This window comes from Boleophthalmus pectinirostris, unplaced genomic scaffold (genome assembly GCF_026225935.1).
Source record: "Boleophthalmus pectinirostris isolate CB_2022bp ecotype Guang Dong unplaced genomic scaffold, ASM2622593v1 HiC_scaffold_8, whole genome shotgun sequence".
NCBI lineage: Eukaryota > Metazoa > Chordata > Actinopteri > Gobiiformes > Gobiidae > Boleophthalmus > Boleophthalmus pectinirostris.
Genome location: NW_026571515.1, coordinates 16,327,893 through 16,355,454, shown reverse-complemented (window position 1 = coordinate 16,355,454; position 27,562 = coordinate 16,327,893). Strand labels below are relative to the sequence as shown.

General features: G+C 36.9%; 1 protein-coding gene across 2 annotated transcripts; it reads left to right on the top strand.

Annotated features, from left to right (window-relative positions):
* Positions 1-2: 2 nt before the first annotated feature.
* On the top strand, positions 3-27,562 carry ptpn18 (protein tyrosine phosphatase non-receptor type 18). Of its 2 annotated transcripts, XM_020922428.2 has the most exons (17): positions 5-257; positions 2,817-2,913; positions 6,974-7,076; positions 7,208-7,284; positions 7,385-7,477; positions 7,554-7,592; positions 9,121-9,189; positions 9,316-9,378; positions 11,609-11,787; positions 16,229-16,295; positions 16,396-16,473; positions 16,994-17,089; positions 20,973-21,016; positions 23,512-23,592; positions 24,778-24,938; positions 26,184-26,276; positions 27,386-27,562. In XM_020922428.2, exons 2-17 carry the CDS (start codon positions 2,833-2,835, stop codon positions 27,457-27,459), a joined length of 1,398 nt encoding a protein of 465 aa, XP_020778087.2. In that variant the 5' UTR covers positions 5-257; positions 2,817-2,832; the 3' UTR covers positions 27,460-27,562. The 2 variants fall into 2 exon arrangements, with proteins under 2 accessions (XP_055021736.1, XP_020778087.2); XM_055165761.1 differs by lacking the exon at positions 27,386-27,562 and having other exon boundaries at positions 3-257; positions 26,184-26,459.

Here is a 27,562-nt window from a genome sequence, read left to right as displayed (position 1 = left end):
CATCTCACCGGCTTCAACAGACTGGAGCTTTCACTTCTACTACCACTTCTGGATCTGTCCTGTCGAGATATCTGGAAACATCTCTATAGGGTTAGGGTGGATCTATGCAACAGATTGGACATCGAAACAAATACTATTACTACAACTACTGCTTCTGAAAATAATACTACTGCTGCGTGTAATCATGTGGACACTGTAACTGAAGACAACTCTATGAAGTTGGTTTGTGGATAGCCTAACTGGAGACTACGACACGGGTATGTAAAAATAAAAAGTTGTATTTTATAGATTGATTGAGACATATATGATGTTATATGATGTTACAGGGGGAAGTCACACATGTCATGTCACCTACAGTATGTGTTGCAAGACTTAACACCACTAAAGACAAAGAGCACTGTAACACTAAAGAAATAAGAAATACTTCAAACCTTTTGCATGAAGTTAAAATTGAGTTGCTCCTTCACAGGATTTATTGGCACAGAAATGAGCTACATCACATTTGAATAGACTTTATAGTATATAAGTATATTTTAAGTATAAGTATCCTGAGCATGCATACATGTTACATTTGTAATTATCAACTTGCTCCTCTTAGTAATATTCAAATTTAGTATTTCTATGAAATGAGATGCAGTGAGACCATATGCAAATAAATATTTTCATATAGATATTTTGATAGACGTGAAATACTGTGTAAGGCTGAAAGTGCGACTATACATATTTGTGTCAGATCAGGGGTCGGCAATAATTCTTTTATGGGACCACATAAGAAACAGAAAATATTCTTCATAATGTTAATTGTATTTCTTTATAAAAAGCGGTAAATAGCATTGTTTTGATGAGCTGGTGAGATTGGTAAGAGTAAATGTTATGACTAAGCAATGAAAAAGTGAGTTGCCTTACAAAAAAACCCTCTAAAATTAAAACAATGCAGCTTTAGTCGATGCATGAGGTAAAATGATAAAATATGTTTATTTTGTAATTTCAAATGAGCTTAAACGGGCCAGTCAGAGTCAACCAAAGTGCTGTATGTGGCTCTGGAGCTGGACAATGCCCAGATCTGTGTTAGATAGGTAGATAAATACAGTCATTGACAAAAGTCTTGTCGCTTATCCATTTTGTAGAAACAAAAGCTTATAACCTGACTTTAAATTAATCGATTGGTTTTAGAAATGTCTCATATGAAAGCTAAAACCCTCCCAAATTATGCTCAATATACTAAAATAAATTTGCTTCACTGAAGAAAGATTGATAATTTAATGAACACAGAAATGTCAGATTTTGGCAAGACAAAAGTTTTGTCACCTACAGAAAATTTAACAAATAAGTTACTTCAAATACAAAAATATGTTGCATAACGTCAGTGAATTAAGTAGTGGTGCTGTGAGATCCATATTTAATATCTTGTATGACTTCCATGAGCTTGAAGGACTGCATCCATGCGGTTCGACAATGATTCATACAATTTGTTCATGAAGTCATCAGGAATAGCAAAGAAAGCGTCTTACATGCCTCCCAGAGTTCATCAAGATTCTTTGGTTTTGCCTTTCATGCTTCCTCTTTCATTCTACCCCAGACATGCTCAATGATGTTCATGTCTGGTGACTGGGCTGGCCAGTCCTGGAGCACCTTGATCTTCTTCGCCTTGAGAAACTTTGATGTAAAGATAGAAGTATGCGATGGAGCACCATCCTGCTGCAAAATTAGACCCCTTTTATGGTTGGGAATGTAAGCGGTAGCTAATACTTCTTGATATTTTAGGCTATTGATATTGCCTTTCACCTTGCAAATGTCTCGCACACCCCCATACTGGATGTAACCCCAGACCATGATTTTTCCGCCACCAAACTTAACTGTTTTCTGGGTGAATCTTGGATCCATGCGGGCTCCAATAGGTCTCCTGCAATATTTGGGGTGGCTGTGATGTAATTCAACTGAGGATTCATCTGAGAAATCCACCTTCTGCCACTTTTCCAGTGTCCATCCTTTTAGCAGGCTGTGGGACTTGGCAAGTGCCACACGATTTTTTAATTACCTTTTGTTTAGTGCTGGTTTCTGTGCACTGATTCGACCATCGAGGCCATTTCGAGACAGAATTCTACAAACTGTTGTGGTTGACACAGGGATTTGAGGTGACCAGGCCTGGAGTCTGCTGCAGTGGAAAAGGGGCTGGCCTTGGATTTTCAAATCAACAAACGGTCCTCCCGAGCAGTTGTCTTGCGGGTCTGCCAGACCTGGGCTTGTCAAAAACATCTCCAGTCATTTCAGATCTTTTTCTTATTCTTTGTACTTGACGCTGAGACACATTGAAGGTGTCAGCCACCTCAGCAGTGGATCTGGTCTTCAGCCTCTTGATAATTAACACTTTGGTCTCAGGGTGGATCTTAGGCATGTTGTCAGAGGTCAAGTTGCAGTTGATGTGAAGGTCTGGTGTGCTGGGGTTCTTTTTATACACAAACACTAATTGATTGATCAGTAACTGATCACAGGTGAGGCTGTAATCTAGGATTGGGTGCATCATATGACAAGGCAACAAGACTTTTGTCTTGCCAAAATCTGACCTTTCTGTGTTCATTAAATTATCAATCTTTCTTCAGTGAAGCAAATTTATTTTAGTATATTGAGCATAATTTGGGAGGGTTTTAGCTTTCATATGAGACATTTCTAAAACCAATCGATTAATTTAAAGTCAGGTTATAAGCTTTTGTTTCTACAAAATGGATAAGCGACAAGACTTTTGTCAATGACTGTACATAGATAAATAGATACAGATTGTTGTGATTGTTTGTGATCTCGTGTCCTGAATATTCCAGGTGAATGTTTTGAACCATGTCGAACCTGGAGCTGCTCTCGTCCATGATTCAGTCTTTGGACAACGTGGACCAGCACACCATAGAGCAGGAGTTTAATGTGAGTACTAAATACTTATGTTTGTGTTTATTTATTATATATGGGACAGTTTAAAAAGCCCAATATTCTGACCTACTTTATAATGTGGTTTCCTCATCACAGACATAGTTATGTTTAGTTTAATTCACGTTGGCAGGTTGATGGCAAGACAAAAAATGGCATACGATATTCACAAAAATTCAGTCCATACACTTGACATGGACGTTAAAGATCAGTGAATACAAAACGCAGTAGTATATGTAAAATTAGAAAATGATACTACTGCTACAAACAGACCTACTGCTTACTGTTGCTACTGCTACTAGGGATGGGAAAATAAATAATAATAATATTGTGATTAAAAGGGTAGAAAATAATCATTTGTGGGACATTTTACAGAATCGTGATGAATACCAACAAAGACACCAGAATGTGCAGTTTTTTAACAGTTGTTTAAAGGTGCAATGTGTAACTTTTCTGGTGGAGGGTCCATCAAATGCTTTTTTTCCATGAAGATGTTATTGCTTTGTCTGGAAAGTTTTACAGTATGGAGACCAAACCAGATCAAGTTACAGATCAGCTCTGTGGAGAGGCAACCATGCTCACAGTCAGAATACCTCTAGATATTTTTCCAGGTATTTTTGAGCAATAAAAGCATCTGTAATTGAATAAATGTAAGGTAGAGCTGTTTAATGTCACACTGTGGAACATTCCAGGCAGAGCAATGACATGTCCATAGAAACAAGCAGGTGATGGATTCCCCTCCCAAAAAGTTACACAGTGCAACTTTAAATAAGGAACCTACTCATAATATAAAAATTATGATATTTATATTATATACAAATAAATAATTATTCATATTCATATTTTTTCTGTATTTTTAAGTTTATTGTTGTTGGACATTGTATGTAACTGAGTATAGTAGTAGTAGTACCAGCGTCAGCAGCAGTAGTAGTAGTAGTAGCAGTAGTAGTAGTAGTAGTAATAGTAGTAGTAGTAGTAGTAGTAGTAGTAGTAGTAGTAGTAGCACCAGCACCAGCAGTAGTAGTAGTTGTAGTTGTAGTAGTAGTTGTACTAGCAGTAGCAGCAGTAGTAGTAGTAGCAGCAGCAGCAGCAGCAGCAGTAGTAGTAGTTGCAGTAATAGCAGTAGCGGCAGCAGTAGTAGTAGTAATAGTTGCAGTAGTAGCAGCAGCAACAACAGTAGTAGTAGTAGTAGTAGTATTTGCAGTAGTAACAGCAGCAGTAGTAGTAGTAGTATTTGCAGTAGTAACAGCAGCAGTAGTAGTAGTAGTATTTGCTGTTGTAGCAGCAGCAGCAGTAGTAGTAGTAGTTGCCGTAGTAACAGTTGCACAAATAAGAAGCTGTGAATGAGGAAATATTTGAATATATTCTGGATATCCTCATGTCCACACTGAGCTCTGTGTTACAGTAATGTGCTAATCAGACCAAAATGAAAGTCACCATTCGCTTAGTAACAACCGAGTGTGTTTGTGTCAAAATACAAACTCACACCGGCACTGACTCAGGTCAAAGATCTCCGCTGTGCGTGTCAGTGCATAAGAATTTATAATATCAAATATGTCGTTAACAGGAAAGATGTCACTCTGTGGTTGGCAGCATATAGTATACGAGTCACTGTTTAAAGGATTAGACTTTCTCAAGTGTCTCAGAACTAACTCTGTGCTGAGTTGTTTTTGGTCACTCAGTTTCATTTTCAAGTATAATCTGGAACATCTTTAAGATACTTCTTGAAATTAGAACAGGAAAACCACATAAAAGTTTCATCAAGCTGAATCGTGAGAAGCACAAGGAGAAGGAAGACATAAATTAATTTGGGTATTAGTTATTACATATTATAAGGTTGCCTAAGGTTGGCTCAAGTGTCAAATGTGGCCCTTGGACCATTTTTCTAGGCCCTGAAGGCTTCCATATTAAATGACCCATTCAATCTTAAAATTTATTTTTTACTCAAAGATTTGGAAAGTCTTTATTGATAAAGCCAATATCAGATATTGTGTTGAGCATCTAAACATAATTAAAGGTCCAGTGACTCATTCTAACCTGTTATAAATGCTAATATTTAAATTATTCACAGTTTGGTTTGGTTTATTTGTGTTTTGAAAGCTTGGTCACTGCTGCCTTAGCCCATGTAATTATCCTTTAAATTGATTTTATTTCATCTTTATTCGAATAGGTCAGGGAACAACATTCACAAAATAGGAACTAGGATTCTGATAATTGCTGTAGTTACAGAGAGGGTAAGGTGTATAATTAAATTTGAACTTATTTATCAGGGACAATGCCCACAAAACATTGAAATAAAAAAAAAAAAAAGGAAATATTTTTGTACCAGGTTACAGTTGTGGTAATGTTAATTTACATCAGGTTGATATTCAAAACCATCTGTACATCCTGGTTTCTTCTGTTCACTGCTCTGGCTCAGATGTGTGGCTCAAATCCTGGGCTATAAGTTTATACAGTCTACGGGTTAAGTGTGTATGTTTTTATCCTTAATAGACAAGATGCAATAAAGGCTCTTTAACTTTTCTCAACAGACGGAGTGCCTTGGTGGTGTATTATGTAGTGTCTGATACACATTTTTGCGGTTTTACCCTGCAGACTACTTCAGTATTTTCAACATGGTTGAACATGGTTTAAACCATGGTTACAACATCCTGTTTGTTTTTACTATATTTAAACTTTGAGCACTATTGCACTTTTTGTGGCACACACGGGCACGCTACCGGTCAAAAGTTTTAGATCACCCTGAATTTTACAGTTATTTATTGCAATTCAAGTCGTGCAAGTCCAATGAAGCACTTGAAATTGTACAAAGGTAAAAACTGAACAGCCAGAGGTAAAAAAAAAAAAAAAAAAAGATAACAAAAGACAAGTTCAAACTCTGCCAAAAATACCTCAGGAAAAAAGAACAAGATGGTGAGCTTGAAAACATGAAGTGTCCAGCACAGTCTCCAGACTTAAGCCTCATCGAGCTAGTTTTGGGATGAACTGGATAGAAAAGTAAAAGCCAAACAACCTACAAGTGCCACACTTTTATGGGAATGAAAACAGGTTTGGGAAGAACTTTCTGAAGAATATTTGATTTCTTTTGTAAAAAGATCAAGCCATGAGTGTGTTCAGCTGTTATATCTGCCAAAGGTGCACACTTTCATGAATCAAAAGTTTAGAAAGTTTAGTTTGCTCAACAGTAAACAGTAAAAACCTGGAAAAAATGTGGTTTTCTAAAACTTTTGACTGGTAGTGTACACACATATACACACACGCTGTCTAATCTTCTGCATTGTATTGTTTCTCTAGTTGCCCAATCAAGAAGTTGAACTTGGCTTTTATTATCTCATGAACATTTATTAACTGCATTTCTGGGATAACCCGTCAGACACTTCTGTTTACACTTTGTGGGCACTGCCAATATTGTGGGCATGAGTAAAACTGGCAGGTCATGTAATCAGTTGGTTAATTTCCTGTTTCTCCAAAGCTTTCGTCATCTGAGACCATAACAGTAAACCATTGTGCCATTCAAGAAACAGTTATACTTTAACCAGATGTGAAATTGAACTTCAGATTGAGGGTTTACAGGAAAAGCAAACAAGTAATCATGTAAATTGTTATAGCTGCCAACTGCGTAATACTGTTGATTTGATTTAATAGTATAAAGGCCCTATATTATGCAATTATTGACTCTTGTGGCTTTAGGCAATCTTACAATGCTGTTACCTTTAGTTCAGTAGAAATTGATGATTCTAGTGAAGGTGTATGCAGTTTAAAAACACAGTGGAGCACTTCCTATATTACTGCATGACATTACAAGGTGGAACAGAGGGTTTTCTGTTTGAGAGATGAAATAAGAGAAGCTTAAATAAATATGCAGGATTTATGTTAAACATGTGTAAACAAAACACAACTCCAGGTATGTTTGTGATGAGGAAACAACATTATAACACAGATCAGAAAATAGCGCAAAATGGGCCGTTTAAAATGTAAATAAATAACTATCGCTGTTGTGGAAACACATTTATGAGCTGTGAGAATAAACTTAAATTTCGTTTGTTGTGATTTCCAGGCGTTGCGTACTCAGTCGGTGGCATGGAAAAAATCCCAGTCCTCAGAAACTGGAGCTCTGAAAGAAAACATCAAGAAGAACAGATACAAGGATATACTACCCTGTAAGAAGTATTTGTACTGTATTTTAATTTGTACTTTATTCTATACTATCTTATTTTTCAGCCCTATATATTGTTGTCTACAAGTTCAGCCTGACTCGCCTGATTTAATACTTGGTTTTAATTTGTTTTAGATGATGATTCCAGAGTAGTCTTGTCTCTCCAAACCTCAGAATCTGACAGAGACTATATCAATGCCAGCTTCATTCAGGTTCACTCATATGTTATTAAACAGCTGATGAAAATAGCATTTATTCTCATTTATATAGTTCTCATTGTTAGTAGTTGTAATATCTTTGTCTTTCCTGTAGGGAGCGCTGTCTGGTGGTTATATTGCAGCTCAGGCTCCTCTCAGCTCCACCCTCAGAGACTTCTGGAGGATGATCTGGGAATATCAGGTTAAGGTACGACTTTGGGTCTATTAAAAAGGGATCATATGAATCAAATACAATATATTCTATGTCAAATTTCTCGTTGCAGGTGATCGTGATGGCATGCAGAGAGTTTGAAATGGCCAAGGTAAATATTGTCGGGCAAAAGTGAGTAGAGTAATGTGCAATATAAATATGTGTTCATGCAAAACAAAAAATAACAAAAACAGTGAGGTGTCGCATTAACAAAATGAACATTGAAACACATAAAAACTGTGCTATTTATTTATTTAGCATATATTTAACATATAACAATAAAAAAAGCACACTAGATAAAAAAAATTGGTTCTGGAAGAGGCAAAAAACCCAAAAAGGGCTTATATTAAAACCTCCACCTTATGAATACATTAACATTGAATTAAGTAAGTAAGTTCATTTTTATATAGTGCTTTTCACAGACATATGTCACGAAAAGATGCTTTACAGATAATTATTCATTCTCTCTATACCCGGTGGAGATCAGCGGCTGCCAGTCTGCGCCATCAGCCCCTCCGACCACCACCAACACTCATGCACACACCGCTTTCATACTGTGCAATGTGGGTGAAATGTCTTGCCTAAGGACACAATGAGCCCCTCTGTGTGAATATTATCGCTGTGCATTACTAAAAGATGACATTTACACACCTTAGATTAAATACATTTGATTAAAACATGGATTAAAATACAATGAAACATCCGCAACTGAATATTATCAAACATTATCATGAAATATCAAACATTTCCTCCAACTCTTTTTAAACAACTTTTCTGATGCCGTCACAAACCAGATGTGAAAATTGGCTCCAGGATTTACAGCCTCTGTATTGTGGGCAAAACCGAGCTCTTGATGTAACACATGAGAATACGATTTGGACAAGTTTTGTATCTATGTATCTCTGTGTTGGTTTGAAAGTAAAATGTGAAATGTTTAGGCCATTGCACCATTGTCCATCTGTGAAGTAGCAAGTCAAAGTATATATGACAGGTTAGAGTATTTTTTCACTAAAACATAGCAAACATCATTATATTTTAGGTTTTACAAAAAAAAAAAAATAGCTTTGTTTGTTTTATTTTGGTGATGTTTGTTATTTTCCTTCCTGTGACATACATAGAGGTAATTCCAGTTATTTTACCTAGCAACCATAATGTTAACAAGGGTCTACATTAAAGTTGTAGTTTAGAAATAGTTGTGATTAGAAAAATAAACATAAATGACAACACCTTTATTTCATTAAACCAGTATTTGATCTGTCAGAAAAATGCCTTCCTTGTGCGTAAGTTGTAAGTCTGCATTTTAGGTGGAATTTTCAGTGTAGGTTGATTGATTCTGTTTTAGAATTCAGTGCCAAGTCCTGTGTTTTTGTACTTTTCTTGTAATCTTTTTTCCACTTAACTGATGTAAAACTATGATAAATAATGACCACAGGTACTACCTCATCAAATTAAGAAATAATTAGAAAAACATGAAAACCTGTCACATGTACTTAAAATATGCAGTTACTTAACTTAACGTGAAAGCAAGATGCAATAAGAGAACTGTATCAAATGTTACTGTGGTAGGTTAATGTCAACTTCTGAAAGGCTAGGTAAAGTATTATCTGTGTTTTCTATTTATGTATCTTTTTGTCTTGCAGAAAAAATGTGAGGTTTACTGGTCTCAACTGAACCAAACCACATCCTTTGGACCATTCTCTGTTCACTGTGTGAGAATATTTACTATTATTAGTAGAAATACTTATACTTATACTTATATACAGCATCTTTAAAATCTGGAGAAATAATGTGTTGAAGTTGGATTCTGAGTGCAGTATATGTTTGTGTGTGTCCAGCAGGGGGAGTCCAGTCCCACTCAAGACATCATAGTCAGAGAACTGCAGGTCTCATTTCAGAGGGTAAAAATACACTGAGGAAGTACTTTACTGTCATTGTTTGTTAGTTTTTGTTTGACGTGTTTGTGAAGCTAAAGGGCATCGTGTAGTACCAGCCGGGCCATTTTTGTGATTTAACTCGTAACAAAAGCAAACAAGGCGAAAGACCTTAAACCTCAAATATAGTTAAAATGTCAAGACACATTTACAAGCACAATACAACAATGTAAATGAATAATCTTTTATTACATTGGAGTTTGCACAATATTTTTCTGAGCTAGAAGAAAATTCAGGTTCAGCAATGTGAGATATTCGAGTTATGGGGGGAACTTTTGGAATCCGTCTTGAATTACACTTGGATTAAATCAAATATCTAACACTTTCCAAACTATTCCCAACATGAACTTGTACTTTATAATACCACCATACTATAGTCAGTCCTATAGTTCAACAGTGCATACTCCCCTGTGTCTCTTGCTCTTGTGTCTCTTACTCTTGTGTCTCTTATTCTTTTGTCTCTTATTCTTTTGTCTCTTACTCTTGTGTCTCTTACTTGTGTCTCTCTTGTGTCTCTTACTCTTGTGTCTCTTATTCTTGTGTCTCTTACTCTTGTGTCTCTTATTCTTGTGTCTCTTACTCTTGTGTCTCTTACTCTTGTGTCTCTTTACTCTTGTGTCTCTTACTCTTGTGTCTCTTACTTTTGTGTCTCTTACACTTGTGTCTCTTACACTTGTGTCTCTTACTCTTGTGTCTCTTACTCTTGTGTCTCTTACTTACTTGTGTCTCTTACACTTGTGTCTCTTACTCTTGTGTCTCTTACTTCTTGTGTCTCTTACTCTTGTGTCTCTTACTCTTGTGTCTCTTACTTGTGTCTTGTGTCTCTTACTCTTGTGTCTCTTTACTCTCTTACTTGTGTCTCTTACTCTTGTGTGTCTCTTACTCTTTTGTGTCTCTTACTCTTGTGTCTTGTGTCTCTTACTCTTGTGTCTCTTACTCTTGTGTCTCTTACTCTTGTGTCTCTTACTCTTGTGTCTCTTACTCTTGTGTCTCTTACTCTTGTGTCTCTTACTCTTGTGTCTCTTACACTTGTGTCTCTTACACTTGTGTCTCTTTACTCTTGTGTCTCTTACACTTGTGTCTCTTACTCTTTGTGTCTCTTACTCTTGTGTCTCTTACACTTGTGTCTCTTACACTTGTGTCTCTTACACTTGTGTCTCTTTACTCTTGTGTCTCTTACTCTTGTGTCTCTTACACTTGTGTCTTGTACAGTGTGTACGTGTTAGAGTGTACAGAGCATAGTGGGCTGGGTTTATCACACTCTGGGGACTAAAATCTGAATTCACACTCTCATATCATGTGGACCTGACTTCCTCACAAAATCATCTCCTCTTGATGCAAATGGTTTAAAGTTTACATATGAGTTAAAATAGGTTAAGATTTGGGTTAAGATTAGGCAAGATGTAATTTAGGTTTAGATAAAAAGTCAATGTAATGTCCCCCAAGAAGCATGGAAAACCCAATGTGGCACTGCATTTGTGTGTGTGTACATGTGTGTGGGCTGTATGTGTGCCTGGTGTCATATGTACCATGTAGTGTACGTGTTAAATGCGTGTGAGTATGCAGTGATATGTGGAGGCTGGCCGTGCCCTGGCCATGATCAGACTTGTGTAGGATGGCCGTGTTGTGACCCAGCTGTCCTTGTGTTATTTCGCTGGTATTTTTGTGTTTCATGTGCCTGAATGCTTATGAACATTGGTGGGATTCAGGTGGCAGAGGCAAAATGAAGTAGACCATAATACAGTTTCAATACTTTACTGACATAAGATCTAGATACTAATGATTTTAAATCTTTAGAACAAAAAATAAACCACAATTTTGAATCAGTCAGCTCTTTAATCTCACCTGTTCTCTTCATTTTTATGTGTCTGTATTTTTGCAATCTCTGTCTTTGTTATTGCCTTTTATAATTATTGTTGTGTATTGAACTTTGATCAACTGCTTTGTTTTTAAAGTGCATTAGAAATAAAGTTGGTTTGGATTTGCTATATGTGTAGTTGAAATGAAAAACTATTTTAGGGTCAACATTTCTGTAAACATTTGTCTCCCAATCCCAAATTCCCACTTTTAAAGAGTCCATAGACCTTTATTTATACATTTTTTTGTGTTGGGATAAATGTAGTGGGACATTTTCACAAAAATACACCATGAGGTTTGGAATTTGCAGATTTTACTGATTTTCACTCATTACTTTTAGGATGTGCGTGTGGTCATCCAGCTGCAGTTCCTCTCATGGCCAGATCACGATGTTCCTTACGAGGCTTCAGGAGTCTTAGACCTGCTCCACAGAGTCCAAGACCTTCAGAAGTCAAGTCTGGACCTGGTCCAGAGAGTCCAAAATCCCCTAAACCGCAATCTGAAACTGGTGCACTGCAGGTGAGACTTATGGATTTATAACCTGGTTTAGTCCTAATCAAGACCTTGGCGTTGGTTAAGATTTATTTCAGATGACCTCACAACATTATACCGGCCAAAAATACAAAACAATGTAATACAGATGGAGGCAGCTAAAACTAATATTATTAAAGTGACGTATGCCAGCTACATCATTCCATGGAAATAGAAACTTAAATTCATAGACTGTATAAAGAAGTGGACTAAGGAAGTGTGACGTCACCCATAGCGTCAGCTCCAGTCAAATGAAACTCACAAGGTTAGCAGTTACGGGACAAATATGGAGCCAAAATCCAAAATAGCAAAATAAAAACACCATGATCATGTAGAGTGGGTTAATACGAACATTTTAAGACCAAAACGAGGAGACTCACTGCAGCAGTTACAGAAAGAGGGGTGACAATTTTTCCATGTAAAGTTAATTGGAGCCAGAGCCAGTGGAGCCGAAAATGCCTCCATGTTCCCTTCCTATTTGGAACAAAAACTATGAACCATATTTGGAGAATGGAGAGTTCAGTGCGCAAAAAAGCCATAATAAGCAACATTCTTTTACTGAGCTTTGTTTTTATAATATATTGTGATGTGTGAGCTACTCTGTCCACATATTTTTTCTTCTGGATCAGTAAAGTTTGTCTAAATCTAAGTCTAAATGTGACATATTATGGCTTTAAAATGCAGATTTTTTGTAATACAGTGAGTTCTTGGGTCTAGACAAAAACAGAAATTATCAGGTTGATCACAGTGAGTATGTTATACTCCCTAACTGGGAGTAAAGCATCATAACTTTCTCATATCTGAAAACCACAAATTGACACTTTGAGCTGACATCATGAAGGGGGATTTCTATAAAGCATTACCTACTGCCAGAAGTAGTTGCCAGCAGTTTCCATGGTGACACAATACAAACATTAGGAAACAGAGACAAAAAGTTAGAAAGTAAGAAAAAAATACTAAATGGATTTAATACACATTTATTACACATTTTCAGGAACTTGTGATCAATACGAGTGTTCATGGTCCTGTTTAGGTGTTTGATTTTCTACTAAAACGCGAGAGTGACAAACTGAAAAACTGAGTAACAGAGCTTCTAACAGAGCAGTGCTTTCAGTTAGCTTTATAGGGTCAGATCTTCTGCACTCTCTGATATTGTGGTGAGGTTGTGCAGACAGACGGGTCGCTGACAGAAGGAGGTGAATATGGATCAGTTCTCGCTGTTTGTAGAACAGTCACATCTGCTCCGTCTCAAACGTTCACGCATTTACATATTTATGCATTTAGAACATATTACACCACCTATACTCTCTCTGTGCTAAAACTCCAGTCTAGACAGATATTTTGTTCTGGTTAGTCTGCTGCCTAAAAAAACACACACACACAAAAGCTTTACATTTACACTTTAAAGGTCCTGTATTACACAAAAGTGACTCTTGTGACCTTTTTGTTTTTGTTATAATGCTGTTATCTCATCAAAAACATATCTAGAGTTGTTTTTGTTTCATTCTCACTTGCTTGACTAATCCTCTGTCTGTCTACTTCTCCAAGGCTCAAAATGCTCTGTTCCTCCTTGTGATGTCATGTGAACAGCTGCCTTTTACCTTTAGTTCAGTAAGTTTTGGATTGGAAATTCCAGGACTGAAATTGAAATGTGTATGAAATTGTATGAAGTTTAAAAACACAGGGGAGCACTTCCCGTATTACCACATGGCATGAGTGTTTTCTGTTTGAGAGAAGAACTCAGCCTAAATATCCAGGAGTTGTGTTTTAAACATGTGAATAAAACAAAACAAAACACAACTCCACAACATTATAACATAGATCAGAAAATAGCTCTTTTGTATTGTTGTTATGACTCAGTTCTGCTAGAGACAGGGGAAGTAACAAAAGAACCAAGACGTAAAATGGTAAAACTAAAGTTGTAATTTATTCAAAAAGGAAGGTAAAGGTAGAGCTATTTACAATGTTTAACAAAAAGAGACTCTAAACCAGGGGTCTCCAACCTTTTTCCTCCGGTGAGCTCCATTTACAAAACTCAATTGCCAGAGAGCTACTAATTTTAGGGGCTGCAAGAAATTGAGACGATTATAAGAAAGAGAGCAAGTCTTTGGGTACAGATGCCTACAAAACAAACCATTGTCCATTTATTAGTGCACAAAGTTCGAAATTACACATTTACAATGGTAATAGGGATGTAATTAACCAATTTTTTGTTATTCAGCACAATAGTATAATTCCAAAATCCCTTGGCGAGCTACTTTGAAGGGGGTGGAGAACTACTGGTGGCTCCCGAACTACAGGTTGGAGATCCCTGCTCTAAACAGAGTAGCTAAATGTATAACTAAAAGCAGGGTAACAAAAACAGAGTATATGCAGTAAATGACAATAACAGAAAAACAAGCCAGTCTCAAAACAAAGCCACAAAGGACTACTAGTGTCGCAATCAAAGTTAACAAAAGCAACACAAGAAACACAGCAGCAGGCAGAACAGTAGCCATGAGTGGCAGGGGGCGGGTCCTTTTATAGGCGTGGCGCTGCAGGTGTTGGCCCAGCATTGGTCAGGAGTTAGGGCGATACACCAAACATGCCAGCTTGAATTGAATCCACCAATCACAGCAGGGGTCTGGAAGATGGAGGCTTGCACACACACACACACACACACACACACACACACACACAGGGATCAGCAGCAGGGACTTAAACATATAGAAGGCTTGTGGCTGTATCAATTGTAGGTTTGTGGCAAAAAGGGGGGAGTTTGTAATGAATTTAAATAACATAATTTGAAGAAAATAATCTAAATTGGGCCCAAAATATTGGTAGAGCTTATTGGCCACCTCTAGTACAGACATAACACATAGAACAAGGTCAAATTACTATGTACTCCCATTCATACATTTTCATAGTTTTAGAATACAGTAGAGATCTTATCACTTTTATTCTTCTGTTTCTCTCTCTAAATATCATTTGTCTTTTTACAGAGAAAACGTGGAGATGTTATCAGTCCACACTCTACTTTGTCCTACAAAACATCAAAAACACAAAATACAACAACTAGAACACAAATTAATTCTATAAATATGTTTTAATATCCATACAAGATTTACAAATCATAATTTTTCCTTTACATTTTTCTTATTTTCAAAGCAATCATCTTAATAATAAATGTCAAAAGCAGATATTATCAAAACGAAATGAAGGAACAATAAAAATAAATAAATAAAGACAGAGGAGGAGAAAAGAAGAGAAGAAAAAAGTAAGGAAAAAATTGTTGATTTGCAGTTTTCCATAAAGGGACCCCATTTCACTAATGAGTTCTAATGCGATCCAAATGAATGTAAATATAAACATGCTTAGATAATAATGTATGCAGATGTATGTAGAGTTATAACAGGTCATAATATGGTCTGTCTGATACAAAACTGTGTCAATAAATGTCTCCCAGAGCACACAGAACAGATCTCAGCCCTAGTCTAAAGCTTTGTGGATACTAGAATTGTCAGAAGTATCAAAAAATCAGATACTAATCGATAGGGGTGTGCAAAAATATCAAAATGTTGATATATCGTGTCATTTAATGTGATGATATAGTATCGATATCAGGGGCTGCTGTATCAATATATCGCCAAGAGTTTTTTTTTTTTGGTATATTTTACTAAATTATATTGTTTCCACGCTGCAGTTTTGTTTCTTGTTCAGAGGAAGGAAACTCTTTCATGCGACACATTTGACATTTTCACTGTTTTGATGATTAAAATAGGTGTGTTTCATATGAACTTTACACAAGAAGTGGTTTAACAAAGACTTTTAGTATCACAGCCATGGTTTAGCCTTTATTTTTATTAAACCGTATCAAATCAATTTAAAATATATCGTACTGAATCGAAAGTGCACTGTATCGAGATATATATCATATTGTGGCCTATGTATCGAGGTATGTATCATATCAGCAACTTTTTAATGATATCCAGCCCTACTAATCGATACTAAAACTAGGATCGAAACTACTAATTTGAGCAGGTATCGATACTAAATAAAGTCACATTTGGACCACTGAGGCATTACGCAAATATAACACCACATGGTAAAAGAAAAGAAAATACTATGATTTAATCGAGTGTTTTTCATTATTATTGTGGTATCGAGTTTTTAAATTTTAGTATCGTGTCAACAATAGTAGATACACAACATAAATATATGAGATTATGACTTTATGTTGGAGAATTGTTTTGGTTCATTCTTAATTTTTTAAAACTTTTTTTTACTTTACTTAATGGTACAGTGTGACCTATTTGTCTCCACAAACATTTCAGGCAAAGCAATAACATCCCCATGGACTCACAGAAGAAAATTTACACAGTGCATCTTTAGGTTTTATGATTTCGTAGCTTCAAAACACAGATTAATCTTGATATATCCTGTGTCTTAGTGCTGGCTGTGGAAGAACTGGAGTTATCTGTGCTTTGGACCAGATCTATCAGCTACTCCTACACCAGGTGAGAGTGTGATGAAGTATTTATTCTATCTGCCTCTCAGTGAAGAGGTTGTGGGTTCCAGTCTTTCCAATCTTTGTGAATATATTTTGTGTTTTTACAGAAGCTCACCTCAGACTTTAACATTATGAGGCTTGTTATGGAGCTGAGGAGACAGAGGCCCAGTGCAGTGCAAACCAAAGTAAGAAATAACACATTATTCATCAAGTACATATTTAGCCATGTTTTAAAAAAGGAAGAGTAGTTATAGAAGTATCAGAGAATCAGGAAGTTTCACTCCCACACTTCAAAATTTTCACTAAACTAAAAATAAAAGCATCTATAGCAAACTGGAAATCCTTAGTAATGAATCAAGTAACAACAGTGGAGGAGTATGCTGTATTAAGAATATTATATTTATTTTATTTCTGTCAAGGCCATGTACAACACAGTTTTGGTGCTAACAAGAGATAAAATATGTAAAAGAAGATAAAAAATAGAGTGGCTTGACAAGACATGATAGTCAAAATGGACAAGATTTGAAGAGATCTATGCCAAGGCACAGTCCCTATCTCGCAATCGTACAGATTTAGAGCCCAGAGCACTTACAGATGTTCTTGACTTTGATCTAGATAAACCGAAAAGATTAAATATAAAAAAAATAAACCTAAATCAGATTTATTTACACTAATACATCTTCTTGTTTTGCCTTATTTTGAAAGGAACAGTACCGCTTCATCTACACAGCTACTTCCTGTTTGTTCAAATGGTTCCTCGAGAAGAACAGCTCTGATTCAGTGTACTACAACCTGCCCAGGGTACTGCATAATGTCCTACTACTACTGCTGCTGCTGCTGCTGCTGCTGCTGCTGCTGCTGCTGCTGCTTCTATTACTAGTACTTATAACTGCTATTTCACCAAATACAAATGTGACTGCAGTACTCACAGTAACAGACCAGAGCAGTGAGGGTTTGCGCTTGAATCTGGATTTGTAAAATTGTGACCAAGGTTATTTTTAGATAATCTGGCAAATATTCTTACACCTGATGCTCTGTTCATGTCATACTGGTCTGGGACTGGTCAAATCTCACCCAGATTAGAATGCCAATCTTAAAGGTGCAGTATGTAACTTTGTTTGGTTGTCCGTCATCTGCTTGTTTCTATGGAGATGTCATTGCTCTAGCTCAGTCATGTCCAAACTATGACTCGTGGGCCAAATTCGGCCCTCAGACAAATTTTTCCAGGTGAATTGGCCCAAATTACCTTACATCAATTAAAAATTAGCTTTTTACTACAAGTTTTTTGAAAATCTACCTTAATAAAGCTAATATTTAATATTTAGTGTGTGGTTTTAAAGATCTTAGCATGATTAAAAACTGATGGCTCATTCTAACACATTAAACATGCACATATTTCAATTGTTGACTGTATTGAGCACCAGTCTATGGCCCTCGATCAGCTCTCTGCTTCGTCTGTGTTTATATATGTGGCCCTTGATGAAAAAAGTTTGAACACCCCTGCTCTAGCTGGAATGTTCCACAGTATGACATTAAACAGCTTTACCTTATATTTATTCAATTGCGGGTGGTTTTATAGCTCAAAAATACATCGAAAAACAGTCAGTCTGTGAGCGCTATTGCCTCTTCACAGATCTGACCTGTAACTTGGTCTGGTTTGGTCTCCGTGATGATAGAACGGTTTAATGCCATGCGGAGAAACATTCCAGATAAAGCAATAACATCTCCACAGAGAAAAGTGTTTGATGAATCATTCACCAGAAAAGTTACACAGTGCAAATTTCTCTGATGATGTAATTTAATTTGCAATCTATATCAAACAAGCACACATTTAGTTACGTAACTGACACTTTGCAGTGACCTCTCGCTGGGGGTGTCCTACAATGGACAATGAGCATTCATGGTTCTACAAAATGGACTTAACTTTAGACTTCAGACAGACATCAGTTGCAAAGTGTCAATACTCTATAGAAATTGTGCTCTCAAGAATTGTAATTTTAGATTTTTACAAGCAACAACATGCAAACTAAACATTATGTACTCCTTTAAGAAATACAATTTTACCTCTCAACACAACAAAAAGGAAAAGCGTTTTGTTGTTTCGTTATGGTGTTATAAACAGTGAACTTCTTCTTCTTTTTCTTACTGTAAGTATAGTTCTGATCTTTGTAAAATAATACTTTGCATAAAAAGGAGGTGAACCTGCTGCAGCTGGACACAGAGCAGCTCACAAATATATTCAGATGTGACAGATCATAAGAGGAAGGCTAGCCCACAGAGAAGTGACACTTCCTGTTTTCAGAAACCGTTTAACACAATACCAGAACAGTGTTGTACCAGGGCTGAACCAGAACCAAACCAGAAACAAACCATAGCCTAACCAGGACTAAACCATGACCAACAAAGGAATAAACCAGGGAAAAGTAGAACACTGAGGTGAGTTTTTCTTGGTTTATCTTCTGTGAGATCTTATACTATGTTTTACTTTTCATGGTGGTATTTTGGTCACGTTAAAGCCCCACTGCATAAACATATTAACAAAATAATATAAAACTTAAATTGCTTAGATATTTTTTTCATTTCGGATATTTTATTGTACTGAAAAACTTGCATCCTTACTGTGAGCTGGCTTGGATCTCTTGATTTCGTTCTTGCCTTGGGGAGGGCGTCCACCTGCTTGTCTCCACGGAAACGTGTGGCTTTGGCTGTAATATTCCACAGTATGGCATTAAACTAACCTCCGTGTCTATCTCTATGATGTGTACTTTTAAATTTCTGCTTCCATGGACTCATGTAGGTGACGTGCCGCAAGATGTTGCTTTATATGACACTTCTGTTCTTTTATTTCTATTTTAAAGGCCTATATTACACAAAATGGACTCTTTTGCGAGCTTAAAGTCATGTTATAATGTTGTTACCTCCTCAAAAACATACCCAGAGTTGTGTTTTGTTTCATTTACACGTGTTTGAGTAATATTTATTATTAGTCTGAGTGCATCTCCAAAGCTCAAAATGCTCTATTCCACCTTGGGATGTCATGTTGTGGTAGTTATCAAGTTAACAGCTACCTTTTTTACATTTTTTTCCCGCAGAGATTGGCAATTCCAGCGCAGAAATCATCCAAATTATTATAATGAATGTGTATGGAGTATAAAAACATAGCAGAGCACTTCCTATACTACCACATGACATCACAAAGGTGGAACTCAGCCTAAATATGCAGGGTTTGTGTGTTAAACGTGTGAATGAAGCAAAACACAACTCCAGGTCTGTTTGTGACGAGGAAACATTAGAAATTGAATCATAACATAATGTGATATGAACATTTTAATATATAAGCAGCAGAAAGCTTTCTCACTGTTTACAGTAGTTTTGAAAATTTTGGGTCCCCACCCTCCAATGTAGACATAGTAGACAAAGAACCTGCTAAATGGTAGTTATTAGTTTGATTATAGTGTGTCAGATCTGCAGCAGTTGGCGTGTCTGTGTTGAGGATTCTGGTTACATTTTTGTGAGTGGATTTTCATACTTCTTTACATTTGAAATGGAACTTTTTAGAGAAAGGAAAGATATTAATGGACCTTTATTTAAAAGGGGATTATTGGTAAGATATTATAAACCTGTGTGTTTGTAATGTGCATGTGGTTTGTTTTGTTTTAGTTTTTAATGTAATTTCTTTCATGTTTATAAGGAGAAACTATGGTGAAGGTTTAAATGTGCATTGTGTAACTTTTCTGGTGGAGGGTCCATCAAAAGCTTTTCTCCACGGGGATGTTATTGCTTTGTCTATAATGTTTCACAGTATGGTATTAAACCTTTCTATTATCATGGAGATTAAACCAGACCAATTTACAGGTGAGATCTCTGGAGAGGCGACCCCGATCACAGTCAGAATGCCTGTTTTGTTTTTCTAGGTATTTTTCAGCTATAAAACCACCTGTAATTGAATAAATGTAAGATTTCATACTGTGGATCATATTCATAGAAAAAAGCAGGTGATGATAGCCTGATTCATCAGTCGGTTTCACTTCATGGTTTCAGTTCACAGCATTAGGGTTCGTTTGCTTGACCGTAGGCGGGTACTTTTTTATTTAACCAATCGCTGCTATTTGGTCATGATGTATCTAATGTGCCACTAATGGGACTAACTGGTATATTAAGCTTTTCCCAAATCCTGTAGGAAAAAGGGCAATAACGTCTTTCTCCTTGATAAAATTCACCAAACATTCTCTTTGTTCTGGCTTTAAATGCTCGATCTCGGGAATCGTTGCCAACACAGAATGTATGACTCTTCACTGATTGGCTGGTGCCCGGACTCGCACTTCCGGGGTTTTTGCGAACCGTCTAGTGTATTCTGATTCCTGATCTAGTCGCTGGAGAGAAATGAAATTGAAAGCTAACATACATGAACATTCGCACAGACAGTGGCTCCCTCTTTTCTGCTTCACTCAAAGAAAAACTAAAACTAAAACACAACATTACCCACGCCAGTCCATCTTTCCCACAATCAGGGAATAATTTAGCTCCATAAAATGCTTCTTTATAAAAGAAAAATATATATATATAACTAGGTGGCATCAGCCTGACTAGGTGATGGACCCCCAGCCAAAAAGTTACATAGTGCACCTTTGAATTTTAAATGTTCAAAATAAAGTAACTCTAACTCTGTTTTATCTGTTTTCAGTTGAACAATTCTCAGAGTGTCCAAGCAGCTGTAACAAACAACAGGTTAGTCCTTGTTCAATCTTGATTTGGTTTAGTTGTGTTTAAGGTCCTATATTACACAAAAAATGTCTCTTGTGATCTTTAAGTCATATTATAATGTTGTTACCTCATCAAAAACAGGCCTGGAGTTGTGTTTTGTTTCATTCACACATGTCTGAGTAACACTTTATTATTAATCTGTTTACTCCAGGTATGTTTGTGATGAGGAAACAACATTATAACTAATATAAATCAGAGAATAGTGTAATATGGGCCCTTTAAGCTGAAAGAATAGAGGAGAACAGAGCGGGAGGAGCAGAGCGGCCGATATTGGCTCGGTTTAATGAGAATGTGGTGAGAGATGGCCCATATGGAGGTGTGACCAGTTCAGAGTGAGATTCTCAGTCTCCTCAGTGTCACCCCCCCTCACACACACACACACACACACACAGACGCACACATACACGCACGCACGCACTAACACAGTAACACATACCCCCTCCATCATGCTGACCCCCCATCAGCATCATGTTCACCGTCTCCATGGAAACGCTCAAACCAGGAAGCAAGCGAAAGGCTTCATCATATTCTGAGCATGGAGCCTTTAGATTTGCACCATGCAGGAGTGTCCCTATCTCGCAATGATAACATTATAGATACAGAATTATACCACATAGATCAGCTAGTTCAAGAGTAAATGCTCTGAACCCCTCACAAGAGTAAAGAAACAACTACATTTAATGATTTGTTAAAAAACCCATATTAAAAATTTACTCTTGTGTAGGGCTGAGTATCATTAAGAAGTTGCTAATATCATACATATCTCGATACATAGGCCACGATACAATAGATACCTTATTACATAGGCCATGATTCGATACAACCTCGATACATAGGCCACGATATGATACAGGCCTCGATACATAGGCCACGATTCGATACAGCCCGATACATAGGTCACGATTCGATACAGCCCGATACATAGGTCACGATTCGATACAGCCCGATACATAGGTCACGATTCGATACAGCCCGATACATATACGATTCGATACAGCCCGATACATAGTCACGATTCGATACATACCTCGATACATAAGCCATGATTCGATACATACATCAATACATAGGCCACGATACGATACATACCTTGATACACAGGCCACTATTTAAGATATACCTCGATACATAGGCCACGATACGATACATACCTCGATACATAGGCCACGATATGATACATACCTCGATACATAAGCCATGATGCAATACATATCTTGATACACAGTACACGATACAATACATACCTCGATACACAGGCCACGATTCGATGCAGTGTGATTTTTGATTCGAAGGCTATATCATGGCTGTGATTCTAAAAGTCTTTGCTAAACCACTTCTTGTGCAAAGTTAGTATGAAACACGCCCATTTTAATCATCAAAACTGTGAAAATGTCAAATGTGTCTCATAAACAGGTTTCCTTCCACTTTTTTAGTTTAGTAAAATATGCCAAAAAATACTCTTGGCAATATATCGATAAAACAGCCCACGATATCGATGCTGTAACATCGCATTAAACGACATTTTGATATTTTTGCATACCCCTACTCTTTTGAGCTTCAAGCCATGTTATAATGTTGTTACCTCATCAAAAAAAGACCTGGAGTTGTGTTTTGTTTCATTCACATATGTTTGAGTAATCATTTATTATTAGTCAAGTTAACAGCTTCTTTTACCTTTAATTCAGTAAAGATTGGCGATTCCAGAGCTGAAATTATCCAAATGATTCTCATGAAGGTCTATGGAGTTTTAAAACATAGTAGAGCACTCAATGTATTATCACATGACATCACAAAGTGGAACATCACAAAGTGTTTGAGAGAAGAACTCAGCCTAAATATGCAGGATTTTTGTGTTAAACATGAGTGAATGAAACAAAACACAACTCCAGGTCTGTTTGTGATGAGGAAACATTATAACATAGATCAGAAAATAGCAAAACATGGGCCCTTTAAGAAATAGGGATTGAGCCAAAAGTGAGTTTTTTTGACCACACAACACAACGATACTGTCACTTCCACCACATTTGGGAAGTAATCAAAGTGTACAGATTTGTGCAATTTGAAATATTCAAGAAACACAGAAGTATTCCTCATGCCGAAACTCATGCTGTTTACAATTTTCTATTCATTGGTTTAAAGGTCACTGTGCACTGTGTTCTGATGAAGGGTCCCTAGCTGCTTGTCTCCATGGAGATGTTATTGCTTTGGAATGTTCCATGGTGTGACATTAAACATCCATCTAGCATTTTTTCATTACGGGTGTTTCTGTTTCTCAAAAATACAATGTAGTGTAGTGCTATTACCTGCTTGTCTCCCTCGTGATAGATTTAATAGGTTTAATCTATACTGTGGAACATTCTAGACAAAGAAATAACATGTACATGGAGATAGGCAGGTGGTGGACCCTCGACTAGAAATGTTACACAGTGCAGCTTTATAATTATCTGAATTTGGAGCAGGTCCAAGGAGCAGAGCATGGAGGCGACGTACGCTGTGGTCAACAGGAAGGGGTGTGCACCTTCGACCTCCACCCTCCCCAGGTAGGTCTACAATAAACACTTAAAGTCCTATATTACACAAAATGGACTCTTGTGAGCTTTAAGTCATGTTATTATGTTGTTACCGGCTCAAAAACACTTGGAGTTGTGTTTTGTTGATGTCATGTATTGGTAGTTTTCAAGTTAACAGCTCCTTTTACCTTTAGTTCAGTGAAGAGCAGCAATTCTAGTGCTGGAATCATCCACATTATTCTAGTGAAGGTGTATGGAGTTTAAAAATACAGTAGAGCACAAAACATCACAAGGTGGAGCAGAGTGTTTTCATTCTGAGAGAAGAACTCAGCCTAAATATTCACGGTTTGTCTGTTAAACATGTGAGAATGAAACAAAACACAACTCCAGGTCTGTTTATAATGAGGAAACAACATTATACTTACTACTTACTTGGATCGATCCTGGTTTTAGTTTTACATCAGTTAAATGCCAGTTTGTGTAAAGAAGCTGAGAAAGAAAGTGCAAAAAAACAGGAAGTAGCACTTAGTTCTAAAACAGAGCCCCACTACTAGTATTATCAACACGGAAATTTCCCTTCAAAATGCAATTTCCATTTCCAAGCACGGACGGCTTTTTTTGATAGTGTAAATATTCATTTACCTAAATAAAGGTGTTGATATCTATTTATATTAGTCTAATCATAACTATAGTGCAGTTTAGGCGTGTTTTGGTTAATGTTATGGTTTCCAGGTAACAGAGCTGGCATAGACACTTTGCTGTGCGGAGTTCTACGTGTATCTCTATTGGTGAAATGTTTGGCAGTTACCGTGGTCACACAATGCAATACAAGCATTCGTGGTCTTGTTTAGGTGTTTGATTTTCAACAAAAACTTGTTTAACAACACAAATCAGCTCTCCTGTTGTAGTTTCAGCTCAGTCAGCTCTTTCTGCTCAGACTGTGTTAAAATAAAGCACAGATTAAAGTCTAATAAAGCTTCAGACAGAGCTGTGCCTACAGTTAGCGTCACACACCCTGGGAATATTGATAACATCAGCTGCAGAGTGTAAGTTATGTTTACGTATGTCGCATCTGCTGCCCGTGTCCAACCAGAAAGCAAAATAATAAACATCACCAGAATAAAAAAAAAAGACAAAATACAAACGCAATGGTGTCCAAAAAGCATGAATAAAACAGAATATGTGAACTCTAAAGGCTCTGAATCTTTTTTCCAGGAACACAGACCCTCACTATGACAACATCCAGCTGCCGTCATCCACCCCTGTGTACGGCGTGGTCCGCCCCCGAGCCAAGCCCATCCCCACGGACACTAACCTGTATGACATGGCCTCGCCCACAAACTCTGACATCACGCCGCAGTATCACCTCCTCTCAGGTCTCTCACTCTCTCTTACAATGATCTGTTTTCATAGGGTGTAGGGAGTAGTAGGTTCATAGACTTAAACTTAGACAAACGTTATTGATCCACAAGGAAATTATCTGGACACAGTAGCTCACACATCACAATATAATATAATAACAAAGAGAAAAAATATATAAATGGTAATAACAAATTGTAAATAAGTAGCAAAAAAAGATAGCAAGGAAAAGAAAAGTAGGTAAAAGGTAAATCTAACAGCAGTGCAAAAATTAAGATTGGTAGTGACATAAGGGACTATAGACACATAATACTAAAGGTAGTAATTCGAGGTGTGCAAAAATATTGAAATATTGATGTATCGTATCATTTAATGTGATGATACAGTATCAATATCGTGGGCTGCAGTATTTTTTGGTATCTTTTACAAAATTATTTTGTTACTGTGCTGCAGTTTTGTTGCTTGTTCAGTGGAAGGAAACTCGTTCATGCGACACATTTGACATTTTCACTTTTGATGATTAAAATGTTTGTGTTTCATATTCACTTTGCACAAGAAGTGGTTTAACAAAGACTTTTAGCCTTTATTTTTTTATTAAATCATATCGAATCAATTTGAAATATATATCGTATCGAATTGAAAGTGCACTGTATCGAGATTTGTATCGTATCGTGGCCTATGTATTGTATCGGCAATTTCTTAATGATACTCAGCCCTAGTAGTAATGTCATTAGCAGTATTAATACTTTCATCAACTCTTATAGCTCTTTCCACAATAACTACTGTTTTGGGAAGTGAGTTACTGAATACCGAGAATACGTGTTCTGAATACTAATTTTGAGTAACTGTGTTCTGGTACTTTGTCATTTGGTGGTATTCAGAATACAGTTACTTCTCTAAAATCAAAGGAACATTATGGTGTTCGGTCGTGTAATATAAGCTTCAACCTAAACATAACTAGAGCAAAATAGAAGCTGTGGTGAGCCCTGTGTGGTTTAATGACTGGAAATGCTGTTTTTAATACTATGTTTTGTCTTTGCACTATCATTTAAATGCAACTTGATGTTACAGTTTTCTAAGAGTTCAGAATACATTTCTCTGATTGGACCATTTATCATAATACACTACAAAATACATTTTAATGCAGGTATTCAGTATTCTCTAACTAAAAACATGTTCAAAGTATTCTTCCCATCACTGCTATTGCACCTTACAGTATAAATTGAAACAGAAAATTAACAAAAGTTGTGTGTTATTTTCAGAGGCCCCAAGACGGGTGACAGACGTAGATGACGACTATGAGGATGTAACCCCCACAAGCCCAGACAGCAGTTTACCCCACGTAGACGGGATTGGTACGATCCATTTCCACTCACTACACTACTACAGACTACAGATCCCCCCAACAAAACCTCTGAAAAGTAAAACTAATTAAATAATGCACATTACTACAAAGAGGTTCATTTTGGTCTTTTAATATTATTTTGAAATAAATCCAATCCACTTTATTTCTTTCAATCTTCAAAGATGAGAATTTTTTTTTAAAAAAAAATCTACACTTTAATGCAAAAAAAAAAAAAATCATAATAAAAATTTAAAAATATATATATATAATAAATGTTGTAAAATAAATAAATACATTTTCTTTTTAAAGGTGGACTGCGTAACATTTCTATCGGAGGGTCCACTACTTGCTTGTCTCCATGGAAATATAGTATAGAACACAGGTGTCAAACATAAGGCCCGGGGGCCAGATCCGGCCCTCCAAGACCTTTAATCGGCACAGTGGCTGAGTGGCTAGCACTCATGCCTCACAGCAAGAAGGTTCTGGGTTCGATCCCCAGGTCGCCCGGGCCTTTCTGTGTGGAGTTTGCATGTTTCTCCCCGTGTCTGGATGGGTTTCCTCCGGGTGCTCTGGTTTCCCCCATCAACACAAAACATGCTCCAGGTCTCCAGAACAGTTGATAGTCATGGTCAGTTAAATACAATCAATTCAATCATTGGCAAGACACTTCACCCACATTGCCTAGTATCAAAGTGGTGTGTGTGTGTGTGGTGTGTTCGGAGGGACCGATGGCGCCGAGTGGCATGGCAGCCGCGCCTCTGTCAGTGTGCCCCAGGGCAGCTGTGGCTACAATAGTAGCTTACCACCAGGGTATAGAGTGAATGAATGCTGAATGAATAATGCTGAATAATGCTGTAAAGCGTCTTTGGGGACAGAAAATGTCTGTGAAAGCACTATATAAATAAAGACTTACTTACTTACTAATCTGGCCCTCAGCTGACTTTCTACTAAAATAATAATTATAATTTCTTTTTACAGGAAGTGTTGGTATGGTTCCTTCAAAAAAATGATTATAACAAAGGCCAACAGTTATACCAAAATATTTAAATTAAGTTCCTCTCAGACTTCAGAAATAACCAAATATGTTGTTATTTTATTTATATTTTTATTTTCCTCCAGGTTTTAATAAGCGTTTGCCCAAACCCAGAGGACCTAGGGACCCTCCATCCGAGTGGCGACGCCTCGAGAGATGAAACATGAAACTAAGTTATTTTTTAATATTATGAATACTTTTTTGGCTTGTGACTGTTGGATTATGCTATGCACTGTTTTGTGAATTAAAAATACAAAACTAAA